Below are 20,389 nucleotides of genomic sequence, written 5' to 3' on the forward strand. Positions count from 1 at the left end.
AGGCGAGAGTTGAGGATGACAGAAGCGAGTGAGCGTGAGGTTGAAAGAGTGGAAATCTTCACCGTGGTATTGTCCTCAGTGATAAATTCAAACTTCTCGTACATTGCTTTCAAACCGTTCTCAGCAATCTCGATCGCCTTGCAAAACTTTCGTTAGCTTCTGCTGCAAGTATGAAGGGAGAAACCAAGGCAGAGGGACATAGAAGGAGGCGAAATATGGGGGAAAGAGGATGGGGAGGGAGGAGGATGGAGAGGGCGAAGGAGGAGGAGGAAGACGGAGAGGAGGAGCAAAGAGACAGGAGCATCACATGCTTCTGTGACTTGGCTGAGACAACAAGGTTGTTCAGGATGTGCTTGGTGTATCCGAACCTCCAGTTCTTCTCCTTCTTCACCTGGTTGGCACCATCGTCATACCTCCAGCCCTGCCGTCCTCCTCTTGTCCTCTTTCCATCACCTTATCCGCCATCTTCGCATCAGTAGACTCCATGGCCATGGCGAAGATTTCTTTGGCGGCATTGGTTGTGCTGTTCAGAACACACAAGGTCAAGGCAACTTCACTCAAACACTCCTCTCTTGCTCCCTCCCTCCTGTTCTCCCCTCCCCGACTCCCCTCATCTTCTCCCTCCTCGACCTCCCTCCCCTCTTAACTTCCTTTCCTCTTTTCTATGACCATACAACACATTCTCAGCTCGCCTCTGCTCAGCACTTACCTCCTCTCGCCATTCTTGCTAACAGGAAACACAACTCCCTGCAACTTCGGAGCTGGCTTGGGATAACTGCAGCAACATCATTCAGACAGGACAGGTGGGTGTTTGACTATTACAGCCTCTTCTTTCTCTCTCCCAACATCGTCGTGTACAGCCATGGCAGACCCCACACCTGCAAAAATGAGTCAGACTATCCCATGATGTACGTGTTGGACAAAAAATGAACAACAACATGACTCCCATGATGTGCATGTTGGAAAAAGAATGAGCACTAACAACAACATCAATGATGACAACAAGAAAGATTATGATAACAGTTCAAGTAATGGAAAAACAACAGTGCTCCATCACAAAACCACTTCTTCTCCCTTCCCCCTTCATCACAACCACACCCCATCCTCTACAGCACTGCAGGCCTTGTCCTCGCAGCTCACATAGTTGGCAAGGAAGACGTAGAGGAGAGTAACGCTGTACGATGGGCATGTTTGCAGGAATCCTTCGAAGCGAGGGCACATGCCTGGCAACAGCGTCAGCCCCCCTAGCCGACCTTCTCGAAATTTCTCGACCTTTCTGGAGCAGCGGGAGCGTCATGTACGCACAGAGCATCTCTCCCGCAACTCCAACGGGGTACCTGTTGAGAGAGTCAAGGGGCGCAATGCGAAATGAGCACTCGGCGCACAAGATGATGAAGCCGGAGTAGCGAAACCAGACAAGCACGAAGGGCACGCTCTGACAAACGTGATATCAGTTCGACCAAAGATTTATCTTCTCCTTTCCCTCTCTTCTCTCATACAATCATCGTCATCGTCTTCATCAACTTCATTATTGTCTCCATTATCATCATCATCATCATCATCATCATCATCATCATCATCATCATCATCATCATCATCATCATCATCATCATCATCATCATCATCATCATCATCATCATCATCGTCCACGGGCACCATTACTTCCACAGCCAACAACAAGGATAAAAGAGTGCAACCTTTGGCGAGACCGTGTTGATTCCATAGAAAGAGTATCTAATGATCTCAGCAAAACTCCTACACAGTAACAGTCATCTCTGCAACATACCACCACTGTCCTCATGCATACCAGGCAATCAGCGTCATTGCTCCGATGTAGTAGTTCCATTCCTCGCTGCACTCCACCACGTCGATAGAGTAGTTGCATCCCTTGCCCTTCAAACCACACGCGCTCTCAGCCTCTTCTTCCTTGTAGGGTACACAACTCACCTTGGGGAATGGAGTGTAGGGGTAAGTGTACAGAGGGTCCATCGAGGCCCAGACAGTCTAGGAGGAGGCAGGTCAGACACAGAGATCACGATCAGTGTCCATCTAAGGACATAACAGCATCCTTACCAGCAGCCTGGACGTAACCTGAACGAAAGTTCCTGTAGGTCCAACGTCAGCAAGTCGGAGAAGCTGCGGTAGCTCCGATCGTACGCGAGACAGGACTGCGCACGAGGCCAAGGAGGGAGTGCATAATCTCGAGGACCGCTGCTCCTTGAACCAGCTTCACCGTACCCTCCAGCTCCTGCCCCCCTGTCACCCTCCACCAACCTCCTCGCCCTTGTCCCTCATCCACCTTCCAGAGGTTCGTCACCCGGCCTTCCAGAAGGATCGACACGACCTATCAAGAGGCGTCAGCTACCAGACCTTGTGCAGCGTGCATGGGATACCTGGAACAGAATCATGGCCCACCCGCAGAGGCCGAACAGGTTGTAGAAACAGAGGTAAAGGACTCGCAGCATTCTGCAAAGTTTTCCTGCGGCACAAGTCACCAACACCAAGGCCTGCCCCCAGCATGTGACTCTTTGATCTCGTATAGACACAGGGTTGAATTCTCGTCAATTTGATAATGTTAGCCTCTTGTTTTGTGTGTTTGGTGCCGTCGAGAAATGATGGTGCCTCGTTGGAGGTGTAGACGGGCGCCAAGGTTTCTCACACAACACGTGAGCTCAGGACAGGATGAAGTCCAAGGATAGGGGCACAGGGCTTAAGCCAGACAGAAGGGATAACGATTGATAGTAAGTAGTGCGGTATTGGTGATGGCAGTGGGAGGAGGAGGAGAAGGAAATTTAGATTACAAGAGGAAAGGAAGGGCAGTAAAGGAGCAAGTGCCCATGATGGTCAGGAGGACGAGGGGCAGAGTGATGAAGAAAACGACGATGAGGAGGAAGAGGAGGAAGAAGACGAGGAGGAGGAGGAGGAGGTGGACGCTGGTTCCTGTGCCAGGGGATATAAAAGAACAGGTGCTGCATAGGTGCATGCCGTGGCGTTTTAAAATTCATGCACGGATTTTATAAAACCTTTTAAACGATTTATGGTACTGAGTAAAACTATTTGTATCCCAACTTCGATTACAGCTTTACCTTTACAGACTTATATATGTTTGTAATATGTACCAAGTGTGGTTGTTCTTGGATCCTTTAAAACTACACAAAACATTTTTATAACCATGACAGATCCTGAGATTTCAGACTTGATCCTAATTTTCAATATTGAGAGCATAATTTGAACTTATGAAATTAAATTCTAAACCCTGTGTAGCCGCATCCGTCTCCTCCATGGTCTGGTGAGGGGCGACAAAGGAAGGGGCGATGAAAGCGCAGGAGACGAAGGGAGTAAGATCATGGCGATGAAAGCGCAGGAGACGAAGGAAGTAAGAGCATGGCGGTGCATGGCTCTTCTATTATTCTCCGACATGCCTGAATGATCTGCTTACTCACTTGTCAGAATTGTGCTCATGCTTGTGGGAGCATGTAGTGGAGAATGAGACTTGGAGGCAGTTGTTTTCCTCTCCCGGCCATGGTTGTTCTAACTGCTGTCCTACACGTGCACATGGGAGATGCTAATGGAGTAAGATTTGATCATGCTTACTCAAGCTGCATCCAAGACAACAGTGTGTACCTCGAGTCTGCACAAAACATGCAAAAATTGCATCTCAATCATTCGAATTCGCCATCGGGCGAGAGGCAGTATCAAATTTACAATGATTCTTGTATCAAATGTCGTAGATCGAAAGCGCAGACAGGAACCTCAAATCGAACTCGTGGATGCACATCTCCTCCGATCCACAAGATGTCATGCAGATACTTGTACGGGTGCCTGAAACGTCCATCCTACGGTCGGGAGGTCGGCCAGGAGAGCATGCTCTAACACTGCATTAAGCAGGCTCCTTGAAAGACAGATTGGCGTTGTTCTGCGCTGATCATAAGTCGCCGGATCATGTCGACGTGAGGAATCGAGTATGTTTGGAAGCTCTTGGTTGCAGGTAACTCGGCAAGCAGCATTCATGATAGGTGCTTACTTGTTGCCAGTCGAAGGGCTACTTTCGGAGATCCAGAAACGCGGAGTGCACTAGTCTGCAAAGAGCACAGAAAGGTAACCAGGAAGGGCCACGGTGCTTACCCTTGATGCTGCGCTCTAGCCATGGCACATTGACCTGACTTCCAAACGGTGCACATTCGGGAACTGCACCAGTACGTTGAATCTGATATCAAAGTTATTCCTGTTTGACCGCGCCCCAGGGAGAGCATCGTTTGGCAACAGCTCTCTGCTCTTCTGTTTGAGACACAAGGTATGACGTTGGCAGAGGCGTCAGGTTGGGTTGTCTTACATTCTTCACCAGCAAGCTTTGCATCAGAACCTCCGGTATCTGCGCAGGTAGATGCACTGCACCCTTGGACGGTACTATGAGCTTCTTTGATGGGATCAAGACGGCAATTTGATGAGGTATTCTATCTTCCCATATTCTCATCTCGAACATTATGAATCTCTATGGCCTGTCTGCTCTGTGAAACCGATTTCTTCTGCTCTTTCTTACTTGTATGTGTCAGCTACCTGGTTCTTTTACTTAGAATCGACATCAAGCAGTGCTGTTTTTTTATCATCAAGACTACACCAAGAACACTTGACGCCCTTGTACAAGCACGGAAGGATAGTTGCGCTCTGATCTCATTGCACGCGATCGGCAACGAGCACTGCATGTTCAGATCACCTGCTGCTCCAGGGATCCTGCAGGCACAACTTGCGACGGCAGCAGCTACCAGCAATGAGACTGTCGGGGACTTCGATGGACGAGGAAGGGGTCCATTTCAGGAAGTACCCCCTTCCCCGACCATTTTTTTCTGAGGGAAACTACGGGTACTTTGACTACCCACCCACGAAGAGTAACACTCCGATCAGCTGCTCTTCACCCACCCGTTTTTAAGAGGGACATAGGGGGTACTTAGATTGTTTACTACCCCTCCTTTTGAAATGAAAGGACAGGGTGATCTATGACAAGGCGGGTGGGTGGAAGCTGAGGGTGGTAAATGGAGGCCGGAGGGGTGGGGGTACCTCTTATAAGGAGGGATCCGGAGGCCGAGGGTGGAGGGGTAGAGGGGTGGGGTGGGTTACCCCGTAGTAAGCGAAATAAATTGATAGTAATTGATGATGAGTAACTCTTGTCAATTATTTATGGGCAAAATTGTACACTAAAAACATACGTGCATTTTTGTAGCATCTTTTAGTTGAGCAAAATAATTGATAGTAAATTGGTACTATAGTACTGGCAATGACGGGGTCAGGAGTGCAACCCCTCGATCGACACATGTAAACAAGAATGCCGGGGAAAGGAAGAAGGGCGAGGGGGAAGAAGGCGGGAAACAGGAGGAGCCATGGTGGGCTGATCGGCAGGAATGGCAGAATATGTGACAGACAGGAAGGCAGCAGAGCAAGGGTAGCTGAGGAGAAGAAGCAGTGTGGAGGAGAGGAAGGGAGGGTGAGGAGATAAAGCTGTTCGACAAGGCTGAGGGGCACGTTGTCGGGTCAGGAAGAGACGGGCAGCGTAGATGCTCTCAAAGAGTCGTCAGTCCCAGAAAAAAAGACGGGGTCAAGGATAGGCATGGTGTGTTGCGGATTTTAAGCATCGGCGTGTTTCTGAGATAATGAGGAGAAGAGTCTAGTGGAAGTGAGAAGGTGAGGTCCGCTCAGCTCCAGCTCGTCCTGTTGGCCCCTGGTTGATCTAGGAGGTACCATGAGATGTGTAGAGACGGTGATTTAGCAGATCCGTGCCATGAGCAAGGGAGCAAGGCTCGTTTGCTGACGGAGAAGGAGTGCGAGGTTTGAACATAGGGGATCAATTCAGCAAAACGAGGCGAGCATGCATCAAGGACAATGGCTCCACCTTTACATCTTCAATGACTCTAACTCCACACATCAGCCCACCTACCCCGCCTCCTCCTCCCTTTCCCCCACCATGTCGCATCCTCGTCACTCTCTGAATACTCTAGTCTAAGATCCGCCGCTGCCCTGGCCTCACATTCTACTGCAGGATCATGCACAAAGCGGCAGCCCTGTTGCTGGTCGCATGCGCCGCAAGCGCCAATGCCTTCTCGCTCTCCTTTGGAGGTCTTCGTCCAGCGCTCAAGACAACTGCAGTCTCCTCTCGCTGCCCGGCTGTGAGCAGGAGCGGAGTGTTTGGCAGCAGGAAGCAGCGATGCGCTCTCAGAGGCGCTTCCTCCCTCCAGCTCTCTGCCACCGTCTCCCAGAGCGAGGTCTCCATGCCCGCCCTCTCCTCCACCATGAAGGAGGGAAAGATCGTCCAGTGGACCAAGTCCGTCGGCGACAAGATCGAGGCCGGTGAGACTTTTCTCGTCCTGCTCCTGCTCCTGCTCCTGCTCCTGCTCCTTCTCCTTCTCCTCCTCCACCTGCCCCTGCTTGTGCTCCTGTGGCGTGCTGACGGTGGTGGGCAGGTGACATCATCATGGTGGTGGAATCGGACAAGGCAGACATGGACGTTGAGGCGTTTGAGGAGGGATACTTGGCCAAGATTCTCGTTTCTGATGGACAGTCAGCAGCCGTTGGCTCCCCTGTTGCCATCATCGTCCAGGACAAGTGCGTTCTAGGCTCTTGATGTCTCCTCCTCCTCTTCCTCCTCCTCCTACTTTTGGTAATATTTTCTTGCTTACTGTATTTTTTAGGTCGGATATCGACAAGGTTGTCATGCCAGGCGCTGCTCCCGCTGCTGCTCCTGCCGCTGCCCCAGCTGCTGCCCCAGCTGCTGCTGCCCCCGCCTCAGGCGTCCCCACTACTCCCATCTTCATGCCCGCCCTCTCCTCCACCATGAAGGAGGGAAAGATCGTCCAGTGGACCAAGGGAGAGGGCGACAAGGTCGAAGCCGGTGGGACTTCTTGCCTCCTCCTGCTGCTGCTCCTCCTCCTCCTCCTCCTGCTTGTGCTCCTGTGGCGTGCTGACGGTGGTGGGCAGGTGACATCATCATGGTGGTGGAGTCGGACAAGGCAGACATGGACGTTGAGTCTTTTGATGAGGGGTGAGATCATGAAAGCTCCTACTTTCCTCCTGTTAGCTCCTACCATCTTCCTCGTTCTCTTCCTCTTCCTCTTCCTCCTCCTCCTCTTCTTCTTCCTCCTTCTCCTTCTCCTCCTCTTCTTCCTCCACCTCCACCTCCACTTCTATACTCCCTCTCTCCCCCTTCACCTTCTTTCCTCTCTCCACTTCTTGTCTCCTCTAAACTTGAATGTTCCAGCTACATCGCAAAGATTCTTGTCCAGGACGGAACCTCCGCCACTGTGGGATCTACCGTTGCTCTCCTTGTCGCTAACAAGTAAGTCGGAGGAGCAAGGTGTTTTCAAGTCTCACCCTCTTCCTGCAGGGACGACATCGGCAAGGTCTCTGCTGCTGACGCTCCCGCTGCCAGCGCTCCAGCTGCCCCTGCCGCGGCTGCTGCCCCAGCTGCTGCTCCAGCTGCTGCTGCAGTTCCCGTCGCCGCACCTGCTCCTGCTGCTGCTGCCAGGTGCTGTCTCCAGTGCTTCATGCTCTATGCTTGCTGACTGCTTTGTCAAGCAGAGCTGCTGGAGATCGTGTCGTTGCCTCCCCACTTGCTAAGGTGAGCCAATCCTCCTCCTCCTCCTCCTCCTTATCCTCCTTATTCCCCCCCTCCTCCTTTAGCTTCTGACACTCTGGCCAGTCTCTTGCGGCTGAGCGCGGCATCAACCTCGCCGACATCGTGGGCACAGGACCCGGAGGACGCATCACGTCCATGGACGTTGAGAACTTCAAGGGAGGATCCAAGAAGAAGGAGGACAAGGCCAGCGCTCCCAGCGGCCCCACCATCGACAGGACAGGAGGAGGAGTCATTCCTCCAGGCGCCATCATCGCCAGCCCGCAAGCCAAGAAGGCAGCCAAGCAGAGCGGTTTCGACCTCAAGAAGCTCGCGGGTAAGGGCACCGGCCCCTTCGGTCGCATCACCGAGGAGGACGTCCTGCTCGCGGCCGGCAAGGCCCCAGCTGCCCCTCCTGCTGCTCCTGTCAAGTCCTCCCGCAAGGTCCCTGAGCTCCCCGACGGGCCTGTCGCCATGACGGGCATGCAAGTAGCGGTGGCGAACAACATGGACGCTACTCTCAACGTCCCCATCTTCCGCGTGTCGAGGAGCATCACGACCGACAAGTTCGACGAGCTCTACGCGGCCCTCAAGCCCAAGGGCGTCACCGTCTCTGCCCTCCTCTCCCTCGCCGTCGCCCGCGTGCTCGAGAAGCATCCCATCATGAACGCGCGCTACGACGCCGCGAGCAAGTCCATCGTCTACCGCAAGGACATCAACATCGCCAACGCCGTCGCCATCGACGGAGGGCTCATCACCCCCGTGCTCAAGAACGCCAACATGATGGACATCGAGACGCTGAGCGGGCAGTGGAAGGAGCTGGTGGGCAAGGCCAAGTCAGGCAAGCTGAGACCCGACGAGTTCCAGTCCGGCACCTTCACCATCTCCAACCTCGGCATGTTCGGCGTGAGCCAGTTTGGCGCCATCCTTCCTCCGGGCCAGGGAACCATCCTTGCTGTCGGAGGAGCGAAGGAGGTTGTGGTGATGAAGAATGGCGCGCCGAGCAGCGTCAAGCAGATGGAGGTGACAGTCACGTGCGATCATCGGCACATCTACGGAGCCGACGCTGCTCTCTTCCTCAAGAGCCTCGCGGAGATGCTCGAAGAGCACCCGCTCGACATCATCCTGTAAGCTCCTCGCGTGCGTGCGGAATAAACGAAAGATGCACCTGTACCTGCTCTTCTCCCAAAATGTGTGCTGTGGTGATAGCGAGAGAGGGAGAGCTTCCTGCGCCAGGGCGGACAATGAGCAAGCGAGCAAGCGAGAGAGAGAGGGAGGAATGGAGAGAAGAAGGATGGACGGTAAGCACGATGAGGAAGGAAGAGAAACAGGCAAGGGTGTTAGTCGTGAAAGAGGAGGGATTGACATGAGCCGCGGATGAGGAGGAGGAGGTGAAGGGAAGGTGGATTGAAGGGTGTCTTTACACGCGAAAGAATATTGCAAGAAGCTGTATTGACGAGACAACACAGAGAGAGAACCAGCACTCTACTTGGTGGCCTCCTTGACAAGGTCCTTCTTGAGCAGCCCCATGAACTTGGACTTCTCGTCGGCAGTCTGGAAGCGACCGTGACCGAACTTGGAGGAGGTGTCGATGAACTTGAGCGAGATCTCCTCGAGAGCGTTACGGGAGGTCTGAGCAAGGAGACTCTTGCGCATGGTGATGACACGCTTCTTGGTTCCCATGCAGCAGCCCTTGATCATGACAAAGTCCTCCATGACCGCACCATAGTGGGGGAACCCTCCCATGGGGGTGATGGACTTCTCGGTGAGATCGAACTCGGTGGTGGCGTTCTTGTGCTCGATGGATCCGTCGGCCTTGCGCGCGGCCTCGCCGATGCGGTAGATCTTCTTGTTGAGCTCGGTACGGTGGAAGTAACCCTTCTGACCAGCACGGGCAACGGACCATCCGACAGCGGAAGGATGCCAAGAGCCGACGCAACCAACCTTGCGGAGACCTCTGTGGGTCTTGCGGGGGAGCTTGGTAACATGCCAGCGGGAGACAACACCCTTGTAACCGTGACCCTTGGTGACACCGATGACGTCGATCATCTCGTTTTGAGAGAACACCGACTTGACAGGGACCTGCTGCTCAAAGAGCTTGGTAGCAAAGTCGACCTTGTCCTTGGTGGTTCCTCCGTTGACCTGGATCTCCATGACGTGCGCCTTCTTCTGGCCGATGTTGACCTTGGAGAGCTGGGTGTGGGCGATGACGCGGACGACCTGGCAGTACTTCTTGATGCGCTCGATCTCCTTGTCGGAGTTCTTGGAGCGCTCAGACTCTTCCTTGGTGTACTTGGTGAAGGCCTTCTTGGACTTGGACTTGTACCAGTTCTTGTACATCCTCCTGCGGAACTCGTCGGAAAGATGCTTGGCCCACACGGTGGTGAGGGAGCGGAGGCCACGAGGGGTCTTGACGTAGCCGACGATGCCGACGACGACGATGGGAGGGGCCTCGAGGATGGTGACGGCCTCCACAGACTCCTTCTTGTGCTGCTTTGAGCCAGGCTTGTCGACGTCACGAACGATGTGGGTCATGCCGGCCTTGTAGCCCATGAAGGCGGTAAGGTGGCAGGGCTTGGAAGCATCATCGCGAGGGAACTTCCTGACCCTTCCCCTGTGGTGGGCGCACCTCTTGCGAGGGCAGAACCCAAGGGAACCGTGACGGGGGCGCTCTGTAGAGCATGGTCAGTGCCTTGCTGCAGCATGCGGCTCTAAACAAAAATGCATACAATTGCTCGGTCAACACATCCAACTTCAAAAACCACTAAATCTATCCATGCGCACCCCTTCCCAGACTTGCAAACATTATGAGAAGCGGCCTTCCAGCAGATCTCACATGATGCATCGATCACTGCTCATAGCTTCTATCATGCGACCACTCCCTACCTCCCTCAGTCCTGCCCCCTCACATCTCGTGCATCAGCAGGATGCACTTTCAGATGGATTATGAAAGCTTCTTCCTCTCTCCTGAACTCTCCTTGCCCTCTTCAGCGTCCTCCTCCTCCATCAACATCAACAGCTCTCCTCCACCACCATCGCCATGGCCTCCCCTCGTCTTCTCTTACCGAACTTGCGATGCGACATGGCTGGCGCTGCACGAGGTCTGCACGAGCTTTCTTTCTTTTCTAGCCCCTTTTTTTTTCAACCGTTATCATTTTTCAACCGTTACAAAAAACTTCAAGATCTCCCGGCCTTTTTTAGTCACCCTCCGGGCTTCAAGCCACCCGGGGCCTGATCGGCCTTCCGGGCCCGATCGGCGGCAGGTGCCCAGGCTATCTGCGTTAAAAACCTGGGTCGTCCCACAGTAGTACCATTTTTACTGCAAGCCTCAATACCAGTACTAAATTATTGTGCCATAAATACAGCAACGCACTTAATCTGGTACTATGAGCTGAAGTTTCATACTTTGATCTGTGAAGTAAATATGGTAGTCTTTCATGAATCGCTTCTTATCTGTATAGCGAGAGATACTACATTAACTATTGCTTTTATAGAATACAGCTCTTTTTAAAATAAGTTTTATCTGGTGCTATGAAATTGAACCAACCCTATGGCGCGCGCAACCGTGGATGCCCTAGCATTTAAATCCTTCTTGAGGAGTTGAGTCATTATTACTACCACACATCAACCCCAACTTTGTACTTGACCCCACCATCTTCACTCAATATTCTGGTACACATTTGTACCAATCCTTCAATCTAAAACTATTTTAAAACAACAGCTCCGTGGAAAATGGCTAAGTCCTTTGCCAGGAGACAAGCATCCCTTGAGTCAGAGAGTAGCCTGTATCTTTCATCTACCCAGCGAAGCAGTTCCAACAAAGAGATCGAGTAGAAACATCGAAGTGCCAAGTACAAAGCAGCCTGAATTTGCCTGAATTTGCTACTCGCACACTGAATTTGCTACTCGCACACTGGCAGGTAAGAACTCTTCCCTGTAGTTGTCCTGGGTCAAAGCTCTGCTGTTCTTCCCAAAAGAATATTTCGTCGATTGAGTCAGTTATATTCTGTTTCAAGCATAACTGATCTTTACACCGCACCATGTGGGAGACGTCAAGAAGCAACATTAAATGTTGCTTCTTGATGCACATTTTCATGTCCAGTTGTAATGATGTTACTAGGCGTTTCTAGGCTAACGTACTTGATTGCGAAGGATTCGAAGTTGCGATGACCCCTTCCAGTGGGTTCACCTGTTCTTCATTCATTCTTTCCTCATGTGTCCTTCGCAAAGCTTCTCCACTTCGTTCATCGTGGATACGATCACTGATCATGAGCATTTCATCAGTTTGACCAGTATAACATTTATCTCATTCATCTCACCTGCTGTCAATGTCGTTTGCCTCTGCAGGTGGCCGCCGTATATACTTGTAAACTGTAATGTACGACAAGCTTTCATACTTCTTCTTCTCGTTTTCCTTCTTCCATGAATCATCCCCATAAATTTTTTCTATAAGCTTTTTGTATGCTGTGTCAAAACAATTTTGGTAATTCTCTACAGTGACTTTCTCCTGTCCCTCTAGTCCGCCTTTATCTCTTGCCATGTGCTCAAGCTTCTCCATAACTTTCCGTGCCTTGCAAAAGTTTTGCCGCATCCTTTTCTTGCGGATAAATTCCGGTTTCAACTTCTTCAAAGGGCATATCTTTTTTGCTATTCCATTCTCAACAAATTGTTCCCCACAGTGCCAACGTTGACACAGGTTCTTACAGTCTACCTTCTGCACAAAATCGTAATTTTGAGGAACCATACAGATTTCACCTGTGTCCCACTTGAACAAATCCCCTTGTATTGATGAGTCCGTGCCAACACCCCAGGTCATGTCATGCCCACTGCCGCCGCCACCTGACGACTCCGAGGTCATGCCTGCCGATCTGTCACATCCACCCGTACTTCGCCTGTACTGGAACATTTGTTCAATGCGTCGAGACAATTCTTGAATAGACTCGTTCAGTCGTTGCTCCAATTCCTTTATATCATCTCTCTGTACAGGTACAACACCATTGATTTCGATTTTCTTTAGGATTGTTTCTGTCACAGCTTCAGGTATCTTCGTTATTCCAACCTTCAACTCTTCTCGCAGCATGTTGATTTCTTCCCTTTTTGCATACTTCCAAGTGTCCTTGCACTGTCAACAAATTCTTGCCTTCTTTTATACGCATCTCTCCATTGACTTTTTTCTCAGTGACATGTTTCGCATATGCTTGGATGATTTTATCCAAGTTCTGGTCTAAAGTCATCCCAGTCATTTCCTTTTACCCCTATCGCTGTGAATTCCTGATTGTGCTCGAAATAAAAGTCCTTCAATGCGCACTTTTATCCTTGTAATGCGCCAACAGACAACGTCTGATGTTTGACATTGTTGGCAGTGGAGCTCGATGCTTCCTCTACCATGTGCTCACCGTCATCGGAGTCACTCTCGTCGCTACTGTCGTCATCGGCGTCTATGTCGCCATGTTGCCCTCGCCTCCTCTTCCTTCTCTTTGTCAAACCGGTACTTCTTGTCAAATAGCCGAACAATCCCTTAACTGCCATCCATGAAAGTGGTAAATTCAATTGTCCAGACTCATTCAAAGCGTTTAAGTATATTTCATACTCGTTGGACTCGCCTGCTCTTTGAGCTCTTTGAGCGCGCTTCGCTTTCTTTCGGAGGATATCGACGAGTTTTAGAATTTTGTAACGATATACCTTCTGAGTGCTCTCAGCGATTCGTTTGTTCCTCATCGCATCATACGCATGTATATCTCGGTCTGTTCTGTTAGTAGACACATCCCTCGTGAAAGAGGCTACACTACTTGCATTGTCCGCTGTCTCTGTCCCCAGACGCAATCCATTTTCGGTCAGTGGGGTGGTTTTACGTTCAACTGTTCGCATACACCAACAATACTTTACTTAACTTTTTCCTGGTACAAATTATTTCAGCGCAATCTTTGACGCACGTATCCTAGGAACGTCATGTTAGATAACTTGTATACTACCGGTCCTTGATTTTGCATGGAAAAGTACCCCGTATATTATATACCTATATCGAGTTGCGTGCTCAATCACTACTTTTATGAATTTTATTACTGCGCGCAACCCTATAACCCTAAAAGGACAGCAACAGATATATAGGGATTGCGCCATAAAAATTAATTGAACCAACCCTATGGCGCGCGCAACCGTGGATGCCCTAGCATTTAAATCCTTCTTGAGGAGTTGAGTCATTATTACTACCACACATCAACCCCAACTTTGTACTTGACCCCACCATCTTCACTCAATATTCTGGTACACATTTGTACCAATCCTTCAATCTAAAACTATTTTAAAACAACAGCTCCGTGGAAAATGGCTAAGTCCTTTGCCAGGAGACAAGCATCCCTTGAGTCAGAGAGTAGCCTGTATCTTTCATCTACCCAGCGAAGCAGTTCCAACAAAGAGATCGAGTAGAAACATCGAAGTGCCAAGTACAAAGCAGCCTGAATTTGCCTGAATTTGCTACTCGCACACTGAATTTGCTACTCGCACACTGGCAGGTAAGAACTCTTCCCTGTAGTTGTCCTGGGTCAAAGCTCTGCTGTTCTTCCCAAAAGAATATTTCGTCGATTGAGTCAGTTATATTCTGTTTCAAGCATAACTGATCTTTACACCGCACCATGTGGGAGACGTCAAGAAGCAACATTAAATGTTGCTTCTTGATGCACATTTTCATGTCCAGTTGTAATGATGTTACTAGGCGTTTCTAGGCTAACGTACTTGATTGCGAAGGATTCGAAGTTGCGATGACCCCTTCCAGTGGGTTCACCTGTTCTTCATTCATTCTTTCCTCATGTGTCCTTCGCAAAGCTTCTCCACTTCGTTCATCGTGGATACGATCACTGATCATGAGCATTTCATCAGTTTGACCAGTATAACATTTATCTCATTCATCTCACCTGCTGTCAATGTCGTTTGCCTCTGCAGGTGGCCGCCGTATATACTTGTAAACTGTAATGTACGACAAGCTTTCATACTTCTTCTTCTCGTTTTCCTTCTTCCATGAATCATCCCCATAAATTTTTTCTATAAGCTTTTTGTATGCTGTGTCAAAACAATTTTGGTAATTCTCTACAGTGACTTTCTCCTGTCCCTCTAGTCCGCCTTTATCTCTTGCCATGTGCTCAAGCTTCTCCATAACTTTCCGTGCCTTGCAAAAGTTTTGCCGCATCCTTTTCTTGCGGATAAATTCCGGTTTCAACTTCTTCAAAGGGCATATCTTTTTTGCTATTCCATTCTCAACAAATTGTTCCCCACAGTGCCAACGTTGACACAGGTTCTTACAGTCTACCTTCTGCACAAAATCGTAATTTTGAGGAACCATACAGATTTCACCTGTGTCCCACTTGAACAAATCCCCTTGTATTGATGAGTCCGTGCCAACACCCCAGGTCATGTCATGCCCACTGCCGCCGCCACCTGACGACTCCGAGGTCATGCCTGCCGATCTGTCACATCCACCCGTACTTCGCCTGTACTGGAACATTTGTTCAATGCGTCGAGACAATTCTTGAATAGACTCGTTCAGTCGTTGCTCCAATTCCTTTATATCATCTCTCTGTACAGGTACAACACCATTGATTTCGATTTTCTTTAGGATTGTTTCTGTCACAGCTTCAGGTATCTTCGTTATTCCAACCTTCAACTCTTCTCGCAGCATGTTGATTTCTTCCCTTTTTGCATACTTCCAAGTGTCCTTGCACTGTCAACAAATTCTTGCCTTCTTTTATACGCATCTCTCCATTGACTTTTTTCTCAGTGACATGTTTCGCATATGCTTGGATGATTTTATCCAAGTTCTGGTCTAAAGTCATCCCAGTCATTTCCTTTTACCCCTATCGCTGTGAATTCCTGATTGTGCTCGAAATAAAAGTCCTTCAATGCGCACTTTTATCCTTGTAATGCGCCAACAGACAACGTCTGATGTTTGACATTGTTGGCAGTGGAGCTCGATGCTTCCTCTACCATGTGCTCACCGTCATCGGAGTCACTCTCGTCGCTACTGTCGTCATCGGCGTCTATGTCGCCATGTTGCCCTCGCCTCCTCTTCCTTCTCTTTGTCAAACCGGTACTTCTTGTCAAATAGCCGAACAATCCCTTAACTGCCATCCATGAAAGTGGTAAATTCAATTGTCCAGACTCATTCAAAGCGTTTAAGTATATTTCATACTCGTTGGACTCGCCTGCTCTTTGAGCTCTTTGAGCGCGCTTCGCTTTCTTTCGGAGGATATCGACGAGTTTTAGAATTTTGTAACGATATACCTTCTGAGTGCTCTCAGCGATTCGTTTGTTCCTCATCGCATCATACGCATGTATATCTCGGTCTGTTCTGTTAGTAGACACATCCCTCGTGAAAGAGGCTACACTACTTGCATTGTCCGCTGTCTCTGTCCCCAGACGCAATCCATTTTCGGTCAGTGGGGTGGTTTTACGTTCAACTGTTCGCATACACCAACAATACTTTACTTAACTTTTTCCTGGTACAAATTATTTCAGCGCAATCTTTGACGCACGTATCCTAGGAACGTCATGTTAGATAACTTGTATACTACCGGTCCTTGATTTTGCATGGAAAAGTACCCCGTATATTATATACCTATATCGAGTTGCGTGCTCAATCACTACTTTTATGAATTTTATTACTGCGCGCAACCCTATAACCCTAAAAGGACAGCAACAGATATATAGGGATTGCGCCATAAAAATTAATTGTATTGTTTCTAGTATCGCTATGGCATTTCCTTGGACCACTCTGTATCTATGACCAGATGTTCTAGGACCTTCTTATTAGGACCCCTAATTTTGATGGTCATAGGATAGATAGGATTAGTGTCCTAGGAACTTCATACTGTAATCACGACTCCTGTTTGTCTGCAGATGAGACTCCCTGTACATGCTGAACAGGGCGCACTAGGGCGGAGGATAGGCGGGGAGCGTGAAGAATGGCTGAGAGGAGGAGAATGGAAGGAGGGAGAGTAGAATAGACAGAGACAGAGAGGCAAGGCCTATCAACAATCATGTAGAGATGCAAGCTTGAAGATGCAGGTGTGCAGGCTTGACTGTTGGTAGGCAGAAAGGGTTCGAAGTGGTGAATGCAGTTAGAATTCTGAGTAGAGGAACAAATGTGCGAGGTAAGCATGTTGTTCGTTGGTGAAAATAAGAGAGAGACCCTGTGTTTACTCTGTTGAGGGGTTGGAAGCTGAGTATTCAGCCGTTAGGGCGTGATCAGTTGTAACGAATCATTTCATTCGATTCGTGAGTATCTTGGCTTGGTGGCACTAATCCTCTGATGGCGTGTGAAAGCTCAAGACAGTTTTTGCTGAATTTCCATCTCTCAAAGTTTTTTGGGGGGTTGAAGTACGAAATATTTGCTGAATATGGCACCCAGGCAGTGAGCGTTTACAAAACACTTGAATTCACGTCAATCTGTTTGTTCCGGTTCATTCTCGCTCAGTGGAATTCGGACATCTCGGTGACATCAAGCGTCATCGCTTGGCTCTGCATCGATGATGCACCGTTCTGGCAGTGAGCCCAACATCAAGATCGTTGATGCCAGTGGCGCGCGATCGTCGGGATCCGACGATCGACCGACCAAACCCGTTCGGCTGCAGAGGGGAGTGAGGGGAGAGCTTCTTCACTCCGTCTTCGTCAGCCTCTTGGATCGCGACGCGCATGGGCGAGCTGTCAAGGTCCGACCAGAAACAGCAGTCAGAGCAGGGAAGATTCAGATACAAGACGAAGCTATTCACAAGATTGAGCCGATAGCCAGAGCCAATGGAGCAAGAAGGGACATTCCAGTTCCCTGCCAGAGGGGAATGCGAGCAGAGCTACTGAAAAGAGCTTTTCAAGCTCATAGGAAGCAGCCTGACATTGGAATATCTCCAGATGAGCCTCCCTTAAGGGTCGCTAGCAACCCTCCGGATCCAATCAGGAGCAGTCGATCTCGCAGTGAAGAACCTTCAATACCAAAGAAGGTCTGTGAGGCCATGCCCAGACCTGCTGCGTTTCGGCATCACAGAGGAGTCCGTGGCTCCCTCTTGTGGGCTGTCTTACAGAACCTCGCCTCAAGGAAGACGGGGCAGGAAAGCGAAAACCATGTACAGCACGTTCGAATGGGAAGGGAAGACGTCGATATACATTTTGGTTCAAGCTCGACATTCAGTATCGAGATTCCTGCACTGGAGATTGTCTGTGATGCCAAGATACGCAATGTGATGGACGTTTCATGGTCTGGGCTGAATGGGATCGACAATTCTGATTGGAAGGATCGATTTTGTATGATCGACAACGAAAACAACTTGCACATCTATGATAGCATCGAGGCCATTCGCTCCTCCATCGTCATCCCGTAATTGAGATCACATCGTGTGAAACAACTCTTGCTTACTCCACTTGACAGGCTGGTCATGCTTTCTATGGCGACCATAGATAATGTAAGTTTTTCAAATTGACGTCGATATTGGACTGACAGTCCTGTACCAGCAAATTCCTATTCTCGAGCTCAGACTGCACGAGTGGGAGCTTCAGACTGGAGGGAAGTACTCTTCGAATGAGGTAGTGAACGAAAGTGCGGCTCTATCTTTCCTCCCCGTGGTGGAGCATTCCAAGGATATTGTAACAGAACCGCAATCTTTGTTCCGCTCGCTAACTGGAACTGCAGGGGCGGCTTTATCTCCATGCAAAAACTCTGGAAATGTATATGTCATGGCAAAAAGCCTTACAGCTGGCCATCGACGAGGATGTGATGCTTCTTTTCTGATTTGCCTGCCTTGTTGGACTGACTTTGTACTCAGAAATCTAACGACAAGATCTTGGAGAGATCTGGCAGCCCTAGAGCTCTTGAGTGTGAGCGGGTACACCATTACCAATGTGTATTCTCTCTTATGACCAAGATTTATCCTGCAGGGTGACTCGGCCATTCTCATGGAGCACATCCTGCCGCTAAATGTCGACCTCAACGACCTGTAGCACACCGGTAGCAATGGATGCGCGAGTGTGAGGAGGATGGAGGATTTTGTAAACAAATAAGGGTAATGTAGATGTCAATGTAATGTAAATGACAAGGTACATATTGTAACCGGATAGAGTTTACCATTATCTTGCGCAGACTCCAAAGCGATTCCACCAGAATCTACACGAGTGTTCTCGAACCAAACTCAGGGGCCTGACGAAGTTTGTTACGCGATCTCATCACTTCACGTCTGGATTCGCACCGTAACCAGCTCCAGGGTGCATGGCAACACCAGGATGTCCGGCATCTTGTCCTGGAACCCCATAGCCATAACCCGCCCACTGCCCAGCAGCTGGCGCGCCGTAGCCACCATAACCAGCATACGCTCCAGCGCGTGCATAATAGTCATAGCTGTACCCGTGCGCGGGGACGGGTGCAGGAGGGCGGGGAGTCCTGCACTTGAAGCATTCGTGCCTGGAAGCATAAACCTGGGCCGAGCATTGAGGACAGATCCAGTCTCCAGGCCGACTGGTGTGAAGAGGTGGGTGGATGTCATACGCACGTCCTCCGAACGAGACTCGACCATCCCCGTAGCCCATCCCTCCCGGCTTTGGGGTGCGGCACTTGTAGCACTCAGCTCTCGTCGCGAAGACATTGGAGAAGCAGTTAGGACAGGTCCAATCTCCGTCACGACGAGCAAATTTGCCAGTGGAGTCCTCGTAGTAAGCCTGGGAGCTCGCTCCCTCTGGTTTCGGGGTGCGACACTTGTAGCAGATCATCTTGCTGGCAAACACATTGGAACCGCAGCCCGGGCACTGCCAGTCCCCTGGGCGAGGGACTTGAAACGACGCGCCCGGGTGTTCCGGGGGGGGTCCGCCGGCACCTCCACCGCCACTTTCAGCAGGGCGAGGAGTTCTGCACTTGTAGCATTCCCGCTTCGATGCGAACACAGTGGCAAAACACCTCGGGCAGGCCCAGTCACCAGCAAACTACACGACTCGTCAGCGATTGGAAGAAAATGAGGACAAGGGAGAGATGTTTACCTTGCCCGGGGGCAAAGACACCTGGTTTGCTAGGTAGCCTCCTCCTGTGCTCGGCACGTCACTCCTCCGTTCGAGCCTGCGTTCATCCTCGTTGTTATCACGTTTGCTGGTGTCGTCCTTCCACGAGGCCTGATCCTTCCCCTCTTCGCCATTCCTACCGGAGTCACCTTCGTCTCCACGGGGACTAGCCGGGCTCCTCGAGCGGCGGGAGAAGCCAGCCGGCACTGTGCTTGTCTCGGGCGAGGAGCGGCCACTATCACGATCTCGGCCCCGATCACTCATCTGCATGCAACGGTTACCGCGGCGCATTATAATGGAAGAAAGTTGTTGTTCACTCGCAGTTCGCACTGTGCAAAATCCGCATGGATTACAGCTGAAATGTTCAATGCTGTTTCACATGACCACCATACACATAATCCTCATTCTGATCTTCCTCCTCTCTCCACCATCCTCCTTCCCCATATTCTTTCTCGCCCACCTCTTCCACTTCCTACGTCTCTGAACTTCAAGCCCTCATTGCATATTTCTCCCTTCTTCCATGACATTCTGCGCCTTTGCTCACAAATATTCATGTATCCTCATCCCGTCTCTTTCCTCCCTCCCTCCTCCCTCCTCTCTTCTTCTTCTCCTCCTCGGCCCCTCGCCATTTCTACCCCTGCACTCGTAGCTGCTTTAGCAACGGTCTTAGGGCCCTAAGTACTTCCTAGGCCCCTGCAGTACCACCGGTCCTAGGTACAGATAGGCCCATTGTTTTGTACTGGAGTTAAAAAAATCACTATTGCA

General features: G+C 50.2%; 7 protein-coding genes across 7 annotated transcripts; 3 read left to right on the forward strand and 4 right to left on the reverse strand.

Annotated features, from left to right (window-relative positions):
* Positions 1-120: 120 nt before the first annotated feature.
* GUITHDRAFT_105298 (hypothetical protein) lies at positions 121-2,465 on the reverse strand (the record flags this gene model as incomplete). Its single annotated transcript, XM_005835586.1, has 15 exons — positions 121-162; positions 308-391; positions 454-523; positions 710-775; positions 823-878; positions 1,099-1,223; positions 1,273-1,337; positions 1,386-1,435; positions 1,698-1,755; positions 1,808-1,893; positions 1,948-2,004; positions 2,074-2,105; positions 2,158-2,248; positions 2,300-2,344; positions 2,394-2,465. 15 exons carry the CDS (start codon positions 2,463-2,465, stop codon positions 121-123), a joined length of 999 nt encoding a protein of 332 aa, XP_005835643.1.
* A 1,305-nt stretch (positions 2,466-3,770) lies between these two features.
* Positions 3,771-4,384, forward strand: GUITHDRAFT_105299 (hypothetical protein; the record flags this gene model as incomplete). The annotated part of the gene is made up of 6 exons (XM_005835587.1): positions 3,771-3,849; positions 3,889-3,988; positions 4,035-4,098; positions 4,145-4,196; positions 4,245-4,294; positions 4,346-4,384. 6 exons carry the CDS (start codon positions 3,771-3,773, stop codon positions 4,382-4,384), a joined length of 384 nt encoding a protein of 127 aa, XP_005835644.1.
* A 1,864-nt stretch (positions 4,385-6,248) lies between these two features.
* GUITHDRAFT_93507 (hypothetical protein) lies at positions 6,249-8,771 on the forward strand. The gene is made up of 5 exons (XM_005835588.1): positions 6,249-6,339; positions 6,453-6,594; positions 7,343-7,513; positions 7,564-7,606; positions 7,688-8,771. Exons 1-5 carry the CDS (start codon positions 6,261-6,263, stop codon positions 8,729-8,731), a joined length of 1,479 nt encoding a protein of 492 aa, XP_005835645.1. The 5' UTR covers positions 6,249-6,260; the 3' UTR covers positions 8,732-8,771.
* A 261-nt stretch (positions 8,772-9,032) lies between these two features.
* On the reverse strand, positions 9,033-10,691 carry RPL3e (large subunit ribosomal protein L3e, cytoplasmic). The gene is made up of 2 exons (XM_005835589.1): positions 10,666-10,691; positions 9,033-10,272 (listed from the first exon to the last, which is right to left on the reverse strand). Exons 1-2 carry the CDS (start codon positions 10,682-10,684, stop codon positions 9,086-9,088), a joined length of 1,206 nt encoding a protein of 401 aa, XP_005835646.1. The 5' UTR covers positions 10,685-10,691; the 3' UTR covers positions 9,033-9,085.
* Positions 10,692-13,846: 3,155 nt separating this feature from the next.
* Positions 13,847-14,798, reverse strand: GUITHDRAFT_151650 (hypothetical protein). Its single transcript, XM_005835590.1, has one exon. It carries the CDS (start codon positions 14,781-14,783, stop codon positions 14,508-14,510), a length of 276 nt encoding a protein of 91 aa, XP_005835647.1. The 5' UTR covers positions 14,784-14,798; the 3' UTR covers positions 13,847-14,507.
* A 2,320-nt stretch (positions 14,799-17,118) lies between these two features.
* Positions 17,119-18,580, forward strand: GUITHDRAFT_162273 (hypothetical protein; the record flags this gene model as incomplete). The annotated part of the gene is made up of 6 exons (XM_005835591.1): positions 17,119-17,960; positions 18,012-18,045; positions 18,095-18,166; positions 18,273-18,353; positions 18,406-18,465; positions 18,518-18,580. The coding sequence occupies 6 exons, from the start codon at positions 17,119-17,121 to the stop codon at positions 18,578-18,580; spliced, it is 1,152 nt and encodes a 383-aa protein (XP_005835648.1).
* Positions 18,581-18,644: 64 nt separating this feature from the next.
* On the reverse strand, positions 18,645-19,915 carry GUITHDRAFT_162274 (hypothetical protein; the record flags this gene model as incomplete). Its single annotated transcript, XM_005835592.1, has 2 exons — positions 18,645-19,552; positions 19,607-19,915. The coding sequence occupies 2 exons, from the start codon at positions 19,913-19,915 to the stop codon at positions 18,803-18,805; spliced, it is 1,059 nt and encodes a 352-aa protein (XP_005835649.1). The 3' UTR covers positions 18,645-18,802.
* Between the last annotated feature and the right edge of the window lie 474 nt (positions 19,916-20,389).

The sequence above is a fragment of the Guillardia theta genome, assembly GCF_000315625.1.
Source record: "Guillardia theta CCMP2712 unplaced genomic scaffold GUITHscaffold_20, whole genome shotgun sequence".
In the NCBI taxonomy this organism is placed as follows: domain Eukaryota; class Cryptophyceae; order Pyrenomonadales; family Geminigeraceae; genus Guillardia; species Guillardia theta.

Bases quoted from the DNA above. Each gene is read 5' to 3' on its own strand.
- GUITHDRAFT_93507 (XM_005835588.1), top strand. From the start codon at position 6,261: ATGCCCGCCCTCTCCTCCACCATGAAGGAGGGAAAGATCGTCCAGTGG. The intron at 6,595-7,342 runs GTGCGTTCTAGG...CGGAGGAGCAAG, and splicing joins GCCATCATCGTCCAGGACAA to GTGTTTTCAAGTCTCACCCT. The intron at 7,514-7,563 runs GTGCTGTCTCCA...TGCTTTGTCAAG, and splicing joins GCTCCTGCTGCTGCTGCCAG to CAGAGCTGCTGGAGATCGTG.
- GUITHDRAFT_151650 (XM_005835590.1), bottom strand. From the start codon at position 14,783: ATGCGGCAAAACTTTTGCAAGGCACGGAAAGTTATGGAGAAGCTTGAG.